The sequence below is a fragment of the Nannobrachium achirus genome (genome assembly GCF_963921795.1).
Source record: "Nannobrachium achirus genome assembly, chromosome: 18".
Taxonomy (NCBI): Eukaryota; Metazoa; Chordata; class Actinopteri; order Myctophiformes; family Myctophidae; genus Nannobrachium; species Nannobrachium achirus.
This window is the reverse complement of record NC_137825.1, coordinates 27244710-27256140: the sequence shown is the minus strand read 5'-3', so window position 1 is coordinate 27256140 and position 11431 is coordinate 27244710. Positions and strand designations below refer to the sequence as shown.

The window sequence follows — 11431 nt, the reverse complement described above, 5'->3', positions numbered from 1 at the left end:
AAATGGATACACATTTTACCGTGTATGTCTGTGTTTTTTCAGTTTTCAAATGCATGCCCTTTTCTTTTGTCTTGTCAATGCATAATTATAGGATAAGGTGCCGTAGCTGGTAAGTGTTATTGAAATATTGGCGTGGGTAATGATTTGTTTATTTCAGGGTCAGTTGAGCATCGCTTAAGAGTTTTCACTGTGCTGATAGATTGCCAAACGTGGAGATTTATCATTTAGAGAATAACACTCACTAATAATTGACTACGGCAGAGACTGTGACGTGATTCTGGGGCCAGAATTCTGTCTTGAATTCCAGAATTTCCCCTAAATATTTTTATTATAACAATAGATTTGATGTGTACATGGTGTTCTAGTTTCTTTGAAACACGAAATTGTTTTCTTTGGAATCTAGTCACGTAACTATACCCTGTCATTTGTTGATTAGGGTTCATGCCATTTTCTCTGAGCTCACTTGTCACCCTGGATAAGCGCATAATTGCCTAAATTGTAAACTGTAAATTGTAACAACAAAAATGTTGATGAACAGTTTTAGAACAGGTCTCATTGGAACAAAAGCACCACAGGATAGGACCATAGAATTCCTCATTATTGTAGCCTAACATTTCTTCATTGTAATGTTAACAAGAAGATAACCTTGCATTCACCTGACCTTTTCTAATGAGGAAATTAATTTGTCCCGTCTGATGGCTTTTGCAATTGAATGTCCAATGAAGTGTTACATAACAGAAACTGGAAAAGAGATATTGAATGCGACCGTCAGGTCGCAAGTTACTATGAAAAGCTCCACCGGCTGTCCGTCTGTCCGTCATGTCACGTCACGTCACATCACATCACACTTTTGCCCCTACTCTTATCTCTGCTACCGTTGGCCCTATCAATGCCAAACTTTGCACACACACCCCTTGGATGGCAAATCACAACCTCCAGCCTGATTTTTCACATGGCCCTCTTCTAGCGCCACCATCAGGCCGACTTTTGCAAAACACATTTTTGGACACTGCTCCTACAGATTTTGGCCTAAAATCACGCAAAGCGCTACACAGTACCTCTAAAGTCATGTCATCAACATGGATCTGTCCCATTTCCCATATTCCCTCCTCATTGGCTATGATTGCCTTCTAGAATTTGTGTATGCTTGTGCTTTGTGTAAGTGTGTGGTCGCTTATCTCCCAATTTGGGAGGCTTACTGGTACATTATGAAGCTCTCTCTTTAGAAAACTAACTTTAAATTAATTTTTACTCAAGCCCTGTATATATAAATGTGCAAAGTAACAACATGCAAAAAAAAAAAAAAACATGGAGCCTTTGCGTTTGCAATGGCAATACTCTCGCATAACCTCACACAATGCACCTTACCTTCTTTTACTTATCTATTTCTATTGCTCAGGCCTTCCCAGAGCAGCACATTATTAAACTCCAATTACTTTTATCTTTCCCCATAGTCTTTGAAAATACTGCAGGTAGGGTGCTGTGCTGTTGTACTCTCATTGTGGGACAATGATGTGATTTTATGACATGGGTCACATCTGCTATGGGATAATGACAGGGGTAAGCCAAATGGAACATGAAGTGTGTGTGTGTGTGTGTGTGTGTGTGTGTGTGTGTGTGTGTGTGTGTGTGTGTGTGTGTGTGTGTGTGTGTGTGTGTGTGTGTGTGTGTGTGTGTGCGTGCGCGTGCGTGCGTGTGTGGGTGCGTGCATGCACGTGCACGAGCACCTACGTACCGGTACGTGTCTTTGTGTGTGTGTGTGTGTGTGTGTGTGTGTGTGTGTGTGTGTGTGTGTGTGTGTGTGTGTGTGTGGAGGGTGCACGTTTGTGTGCCTATGTGCACATGTGTGGTTGGAATGGGGATCTAATGACTCTCCGATGAGCTATTAGCAGTGCTTCATCTCCTCACTCAGCAATAGCAAAAGACAAACATTGCAAAGCTATCCTAACGTACAACTGTAACACAACGCGCACTTCTCCCTCAGATCAGTTACATTGATATATTTATATCCCCACGGCCGGTCTTTTATTATACTGCACCAAGCAGGTCAGTTTCAATCAGGTCAGAGTTCTGATATCAGAATCCCGCAGCCAGATGCAGCCGGGCAGCACTTTGTCTTCTTCTGGACACTTGCAAGAAGCAAGGGATTTTGCTCGGTTGGTTTATTGCCATATGACCGTCTTTATATGTTTTACCTGCTTTTGAAATTAACTACTATTTAAACTCATCCATCTCCTCTGCAATTTGACACTTCAAGCCTCACTATGTAACTTGAATATAATTGGGGTGCCGTGGTTATATTTCAATTCTATTGAGACTTTTAGAATGAGTCAAAGGTCATGTATTACCTGAACACAGGGTCTCACACGAAATCTGCAAATGTTCCCCCCAGAATAAGGATGCTGGGGCTCAAGTGGTCTTTTTTGCCATTGTCAACTTTGGGAATATACGTATATATATATTTTCTTTACTTTTTGTTCAAGGTTATTTATCAACACACATACCGTATGTTACTGTGTTTCTCGATGTACAAGCTGCCTGTTACTACTTGCACCTAGAGCAGGGGTCTTCAACAGGGGGCCAGGGACCCCTAGGGGGTCCTCAGAGTTACTACAGGGGGTCCTCCAAATCTTTGTGTGATTGTGTGATTTCTCCTTTTTTATATAGAACCCTAGTGTCCTTATTCTGAGAACTTGAGCCAAAAATAGCAGATCTACGCTCTGCGAAGCGTTGTGAGCTTGTAGATCGGCTATTTTCTATTAAATTATAATCTATGAAAAAGTTGTGGGGGTCCCTGCTTCATTTCTGTCTGATCTAAGGGGTCCTTGGCCTGAAAACGTTGAAGACCCCTGGCCTAGAGGGATTAATAGTTTTGAATTTGTATCTGAGTGGAATGGTGTTTGATGGGGGATCAGTGGTCTCTGGGCAGATGCACTGGAACTGTCTGACCACTAAACCAATTAAGTGATCAGTCTTAAAGAAGAGAGATGTCAGCTGGGTGTTATAAGTCCCTGTCCAAATGGCACGGCTGACCAGCACCAGGGTTAATACCCACTTAGATTGGTCTGTTTAAACTGTCATGGCATGTGACTGTTTGACACAGTTTGTGTTCATCATAGGAGTATGCAGAATTTGTGTATGTAGTATTCACGTAAAACAGGATATGACAGGATATCAAAAGTGTCACGATTAAAATAAATACATATATTCTACAGAGACACACTCCTCTGCATTGTTGTATTTGTATTGTTTTATTTTGTAAATTGTAGGCTACTTGATGTTTCAGTTGTATTAACTTTTTGCTCTATAGCACTAAGACACAATGTCAGTGCAGTAGGCTACTGTGTGGTGGGGCCACATCTCCAGCCTTTGCAAAGCAGGGTGAGGGACACATGAATGCCCAATACTGTCACTTCCATACAGTGCAATAGAAAGACAAGTTTATAATTTGATACATGTATATAAATGCTGATGCACTGGATCCATGCACGTTTTCCAATATGCTGGAATTAAACCCACCCTCAGCCATGACCCTCCAATCAAAGGTAACTTCATGCACTGTGTGTGTGTGTGTGTGTGTGTGTGTGTGTGTGTGTGTGTGTGTGTGTGTGTGTGTGTGTGTGTGTGTGTGTGTGTGTGTGTGTGTGTGTGTGTGTGCGCGTGTGTATATGAGAGAGAGAGAGAGAGAGAGAGAGAGAGAGAGAGAGAGAGAGAGAGAGAGAGAATGAATCCCCATGAGGGCCGTGGAGAGGCAGCGTGTAATCCCGTGGAGAAGTATCCCTGCAGTCCAGCACGGATATTAAAGCCGTATATTCTTGAGTGGGTGGATAGCCTTGTTGTCACGCACAACAAATGATGACCCGAGCCTGTGGGTGAATGCCTATAGGGTTACAGCTCCAACTGCTTTATTGACAATGCGTACCGGGCGCGCAAAATGAAACGCACGCGGGGGGAATGGATGGAGCACGCAGGAAGATCACGCACTCCGGGAGTTTTCGTGGATTTGGGCATATCTGAGTTTCTACCGGCCGTGCAGCAAAGCAACGGAGTCTTAACCGCGGTTAAGTTATGTGAGCTGGACTTGTAGTAGAATGGCACCTCTCACATGGATCTCCGAGGGATGGCAGCCTTTCAGCATCTTCATCATCACCACCCGACCACGGACCTGCGCCGGGTCCTCAATCGGCTCATGATCATGTCCTCCGTGGGCATCATCTGCTTCTCTGTGTTTTATTTCCTGACGGGATGCTGCGAGTCGGACCTAACGGAGAGCTCTGGAGTCAGCCCCCCCACGCACGAACTGCTCGCTTCGGGGTGGCTGCACAACAGAAACAGAAGCATTTACAGGGACGTTATAATCGCAGCACCTGCTGCCGAGGGCGCGCTCGTTCCGGCCGAGCCGAGTTCCTCCTCCGGCTTGGAAGCAAATAGTTCGAGTAAAGAATGGACCGCCACTAGGAGGCTGCCCCAGGCACTCATCATAGGGGTTAAGAAGGGAGGCACGAGGGCTCTGCTGGAGTTTCTTCGTCTGCACCCGGACATCCGCGCGCTGGGCTCAGAGCCGCACTTCTTTGACAGGCATTACGCACGAGGACTGGATTGGTACAGGTACTTTTGTTTTCCTTTCTTTTCTTTTTTTTCACCGTTTTTTCCCCCTTTCTTTTCTTACAAAGATGTTTTACTTAGATATATTTTAAACAAATACTTTTTTGTATGACAAAAATATATATAGCCTATTTTTGGATCACTTTTTGTTGTGCGCATACCTACCCGTAGGCTGCCATGATGATAGGTGATAGGCTAGCCTGTCCGGCATCTGGCTTTGCCAATCGGTGTGTGGCGTGTGCATATTCCTACAGTGCGTGCTTGCGTGCCTGCGTGCGTGCGTGTGTGTGTGTAGGCCCGGATGAGAGTAATCATCTCTCCAGCAGGGCCAGATGTTGCTGTTGTCATGTGGCTCTGTTCTCAGCCTGTTACGTGAAAACTTAGACATACTCAACACACACACACACACACACACACACACACACACACACACACACACACACACACACACACACACACACACACACACACACACACACACAGAGAGAGAGAGAGAGAGAGAGAGAGAGAGAGAGAGAGAGAGAGAGAGAGAGAGAGAGAGAGAGACCTGCACATGTGCAGAGATCTAAGGGACAAATATTGTATTGAATGCAGCAGTCCTAAATGTGTGAGAAAGGGCAGGAGAGATTTTCAGTCCCACATTTTCAGACCTTTTGGCAATGAGTGCTTGTAAATAAATAACTTTGGCACTGTCAGTGTGCATGTGTGTCCTATTGGAGTTTGTAACATCTATAGACAAACAGACACACACTGCTACAAATGGATTAAATGTGGATACAAATCTGATCTGTGGTGTGCTCATAGTACACAGGAGCTCATTGGTGACATTGGCTCATCGCTGGAGCCACTTTGGCATGTCAGCAGTGATTTAATCCAGAGATTAATGGTAGATTGTTTTGTATGTAGGTCTATACTATGACTATGAAAGCCAACGTGCCCCATTATATTAGTGGTTTTCAACCAGTGGTCTGCAGGGACCACCAGTGGTCCTTGAGGGGGTTCCAGGTGGTCCCCAGCTAAATGATGGACAGTTGCCAAATGGAACCTTATACAGTACTCTTGAGAGCGTAAAATGAAACCAAATCCATTTGGTTTCATTTTACGCTCTCAAGAGTTAAATCATTATTAAGCACCTGCATTAGGCCTACTTCATTTACAAGAAGTCTACACAATTAGAGAATGTAGAATTTGTTTTATTTTGGTCAACATTTCCCTGTTAACCCTCCTATGGCACCACATACAGCATGGTATTTGGGTCTCATCAAATGGTGGTCCGTGGCTCAAATGAAGAATACATAATGGGCCTTGGTATTAAAAGGTTGAAAACCTCTTATAGTAGGTTAAAAGCGTGCTGGTTAACCAGTGTTACTGCTGTGTGCTTGCATTATGTCACATTATGCGACACATACGTAGGTGAGTGACACCAGATTGTCACGTCTACGGTCTTCTACCCTAGAACCAGATGGAACTCATTGCTTGTCCAGACACTTGACATCACTGTCAGCCCGGTCAATTGACCTTTCACCCAAGGTCACTTTACCCGGGGAGTTAATGATGTCTTCACACCACTTCATAACGAACAAGACACACACACACACACACACACACACACACACACACACACACACACACACACACACACACACACACACACACACACGCAAACTGACAGATATGTGATGAAAACAGCTGCCAAATGCAAAATCTTTATCGACCTAAATCACGCAAGGGATTGCAAATGTATATGATCATCCCTTTGCAGCCGATACAGTTTCTGCTTTATTGAGCCTATCAACTGAGAGAGAAAAAAGGGAAACTGTCTTGGAAAATCACATGTAGCCATAATTGTATGTTCTCAAAACCATTTTGCAGAAACATGTAGCTTCACAAGGGCAATTGAGATCAGAGTCCCTGACAAGGAACCACTAATGGCAGTCAGGTCAAGGAGGAGATTGGATCTGGAGAGGCGCTGCGCTGCGCCTTCAGATGGTCTGGAAGTTTTCTCCCTTTACTGTGTTGCTAAGATCGATAGCTCTATCTCCTCACTCTGACCTTCAGTTGACTTCAGAATTAGAGCGGTTAGCGCTGGTCAGCTCGGCTTCTGTTACAATTAGCAGGAAGCTTTATCCTACAGTGGCATAATTCCCCACATGGACACTTGGAGGCAGGGGCGTCACAAGGGGGGAAAAGTGGGACTGAGTTACTAGGGCCCAAGGTGGAGGAGCCTTAATTATTTTATGCTTTAGCTATTGAAAAATAGCAGATATACAAGCTCACAGCGTGGCACAGCTTGTAGATCTGCTATTTTTGAAAAAGTCGTGAAAATTTGTGCAAATCTTTGAATATATATGTATTTTTAAGCGAACATTTCTAACTCAAAGTCTGCTTCTGGGGGAGTCCCTGAAACGAAATATTCTGAGATGGGGTCTGTGGCCAAATGCATATCATTTTGGGGGTCCTTCACATGAAAAAGTTTGAGCACCACTGACATAGAAACATATTCAAACATATTCAAAGACCTGCACACATTTTCACAATTTTTCAAAAATAGCAGGTCTACAAGCTCGCAGTGCGGCACCGAGTGCCGCGCTGTGAGTATATCTGCTATTTTTCAATAGTTAAAGCACAAAATAATTGAAGTGAGTCCTTGTACCCAGGGCCCAGAATTTGGTGCGACACCCCTGGGTGGAGGTCATGTTACAGGCATCCATCTGCACTGACTCTCTCTCACACTATTTCTCTCACTCGCTCTCTTTCGCTATCTTCCTCTCTATTTCTCTTTCTTTACCTCTCAAGGAATCCATTAAATTTGCTCCGCTGGAGATTCACTTCACACACAATAAGCACGTTGTGAAACTCTCTGGCCGCGGCATCTGAAATACAGGATACGGAGGGTGCGTCACAGGTGAAGAGAGGATAGATACCCAGGTTTAAAATTAGATGGGGTGAGGACGAGATAGGAGATAAGGGATGGGTTAGCTGGAGGGCAAGGGGCGAATTCAATGTGACCACAACCTCACACATCTCCACAGACCTGGATTTCAGCCCGAGGGATTGTCATGAGAGCCGGGGTCTTGGGAGGGCTGCGAGGTAGCCAGCAATGTCTTCTATGCGAGACCTGATAGCAGTATTCATTCCTTTTTTTTGTTGTTCTTGAGGTGCAGTGAGATGTATCGATATTTTATTGACCCTGAGTTACTGGCATAGCTTTAACCTGAGAGGGTACATGCCTGTGCCTCCTATTGATTTCCATCAAGACATGTGACTTGAGAAATTCATAGAGAACAGTGCTACTGTTTTTTTGTTGATGTATGACTTTGCAAATGTATGATTAGATATAGATAGATAGATAGATACCTTTATTATCCCACGGGGGAAATTCAGTTGCCCAGAGGCAGCACAGCAGTAAGGTTACAAGTTACAGAGAAGTAAGAAAAAGAAAAAAGAGTACTGTAGTGTACAGTCCAAAGAGCAAGCACAAAAAAAGATAAATAAATTGCATTGATACTGTGTGAAGATGATCAAATAAACTCATTCATTTATTCATTCAGAAATCAACCCTGTTAAGTCCTCTTAACAGAGTAGGTTTCAGTAGGGTTCATCCTCCAGGGAGCATGAAGAAGACACAATTGCAAATTCTGTGGCAATCCAGCCAGTAGATATCATGCATGCAAGTGGGAAATCTGGCTTACGGGTGGCACTAGAGTAAAGGCCATGCGGTGACGGTCACCAAAATCAGTAGGGTTTAGCCTCCAGGGAGCATGAAAGTGCACAGGTACACGGCAAATACCTTGGCAATCCAGCCAATAGTTTTCAAGATCTTGTTTGTGACCAAAATGTTGTCTGGACGGACAGACTAACATCCTTATCAATCATTATGATTTATTATTTACAGTCATGTTTACTCTTGTAAACATGGTGTACTGTATCACTGGCGATTTACAAGTTTAAGATTGTGTTAAAGATGTTTTATAATTTGTCAATATGATATTCAATTTGTGTCCTCGGGGTGCTGATTTAATCCTTAGACAAACGTCAGTAAGGACATATACAATGAGGCAGAGGGAGGACTGTGAAATTGGTAGGTGTTTTCAGAGTCAGACGCTTGGATGACAGTGATTCATTTGCAATTCATAGTGAACTCGTTAAAGGCGGAGTTTAAATTCATACCCATACATTGGCGGCACATGGTGCGGCTTGTGTTTCTGTGTTTTTACATGGGGAATTTAATTGCCATGCAAATCGTGCAAGAATGGCTGCCAAAACATTTAACATTTAATGTTCACAAGGATTCAGTTGTTGGGAATTAGCCTTATATGAAAGGTAAATTTACTGAAGAACCAGATTCGTTGTTTTGTCCAGAGATCTGCACTGGGAAGAGGATAGAGTCATCGTAAGAAAGTACTGTGTGGTTGCGATATTTGGATTCCTTTCATTCCAAATACATATATATATATATCAGGGGGTCTTCAACGTTTTCAGGCCAAGGACCCCTTAGTTGAGAGAGAGATGAAGCAGGGACCCCCACAACCTTTCCATAGATTCCATATAGTTTCATTGTTTGACAGCACAATCATCAGTGTATTTTGGATACATGTCAATTTGTTTTCAGATATTTAACCACTTGAACCGTCAATACTTAATAAACATGTCCTTTCATTCTGTACTTAGTCTGCTCTTCTCCCCATCTACACCAAACCTCTTTGCCGAAAATAGCCGATCTACAAGCTGCGAGGCATTGTGAGCTTGTAGATTTTGCTTGAAGCTATTTTTGGCTACAGTTCTCAGAATATGGACACTAAAGTTCAAGTGTATAATATATAAAAAGGGGAAAAAAGGTTCTATCACTCAAGTTTTGCAGGACCAACTTCAGTAACTGAGGACCCCTGATGCAGGCCTATGTCATTGTCGGCAAGTGGCATATGGCACATCGTAAACTAAACCATGATTCATTCCTCTGATTTGATTCAGATATAAGCAAAAGCAGAACTATATTGGACTGTTTATGATTATTCGTGCTGTTGTTGTTGGTGTGCTGGCTGGTGTCTGTAATACTGGGGTTCAGGTGTGGTCTATCCAATCCTAGTACTGTACTGGATTTGATCACCATAAGGCCCAGACGGGCAGGGTGATCTAGCCCTCATTAAGGTCCTCTCCTGGGGTTTGGGGATGGAAGGCAGGGGGGTCCGGGGCCCCTGCATGATGGATGTCTCCTGGAAGTGGACAGGGCACGGCCACAATGGACCGACCCCCTAATGGTCCCCATTCAAGAGAAATGGATGAGTAGCCTCGCAATAACATGCACAAGCATACACATGTCCATGAAAACAGGTTCACACACACACACACGCACGCACGCACGCACGCACGCACGCACGCACGCACGCACACACACACACACACACACACACACACACGGGTGCTCGCGTGCACGCACAAGCACAAGCATGCATGCACGCACGCACGCACTCACATTACCATGCATATGGACATGTTCACACACACACACACACACACACACACACACACACACACACACACACACACACACACACACACACACACACACACACACACACACAGAGCTGGTTAAACATTTTGCCTCATGCTAGATGCAGAATAGATGTGCCTCATGCTAGATGCAGAATAGATAGTAGATACACCATAAAAATGCTAATATACAGTATATGATTTGTGAAAGTGACAAACGGGCTTCACAGTTATGTCCAAAATGATGTGCAGTGTGTGGGTTATGGGATGTGCACTGTGCATACAGTATATGAGGGATGGAAAGTAACTTTAACTGGTGCTTGCATGATAATATGTAGGAGCATCAATGTAAGAAATACCCGTTTCGTTTAATGGCAACCCCCCCCCCCCCCAGCCCGCCCGCCCACCCGCCCACCCACCTGCGCACACACCCGCCTGCCTGCACACACACACACACACACACACACACACACACACACACACACACACACACACACACACACACACACACACACACACACACACACAGAGAGAGCTGGTTAAACATGTTGCCTCATGCTAGATGCAGAATAGATGTGCCTCATGCTAGATGCAGAATAGATAGTAGATACACCATAAAAATGCTAATATACAGTATACGATTTGTGAAAGTGACAAACGGGCTTCACAGTTATGTTAGGTGTGTTCATATGCTAATGGTGATGCGATTTCAGATCAATTGCTCCAGCCACTGAGGAGAAACGCTGTTTCAGACAGACAGACAGACAGACAGACAGACAGACAGACAGACAGACAGACAGACAGACAGACAGACAGACAGACAGACACTCACTCACTCACTCAGACATTCGCAAAATTATAGTATAGATATGAATATATTATATATAATATATTATATATATTATAATACATTATATATATATATATATTATTATATTATAATATACTAGTAAGACACCTGAGGGTGGAATGCGACCTCAGGGTGACATGCAACCTCGCCCTAAAGGGCGAGGTCGCGCCAATTCTTGACCATCTGGCCAACCACAGTGTTTCTCTGACGATTCTAGTTGTTGTCATTCTGGGGGGAGTTTGTTCATGTTTTTGTGAGGGTATCAACCCTAGGAGACACCGGGAGAACATGCAAACTCCACACAGAAAGGCCCTATCGCTCACACCCTAGGTTGGGTTGGCGATAGGGCCTTTCTGTGTGGAGTTTGCCTAAACATGGAGATGTGGTACAGAAGGACTCATATATGGGCATAAAAAGTATGTCATGTGACATCACTTCCTGTACAGACAGTCAGACAGACAGCCATTGACTCCGACCTAACAATGG

The 11431-nt window shown here is 44.0% G+C and overlaps 1 protein-coding gene across 2 annotated transcripts in view; it reads left to right on the top strand.

Annotated features, from left to right (window-relative positions):
- The first annotated feature begins 3777 nt into the window (after nucleotides 1-3777).
- Nucleotides 3778-11431, top strand: part of hs3st3l (heparan sulfate (glucosamine) 3-O-sulfotransferase 3-like) — a 13695-nt gene continuing 6041 nt past the window's right edge. For both annotated transcript variants that reach the window (XM_080748105.1, XM_080748104.1), the window contains exon 1: nucleotides 3778-4608. In XM_080748105.1, the coding sequence (XP_080604231.1) occupies nucleotides 4106-4608 (503 nt within the window). In that variant the 5' untranslated portion in view covers nucleotides 3778-4105. The remainder of the gene's footprint in view (nucleotides 4609-11431) is intronic.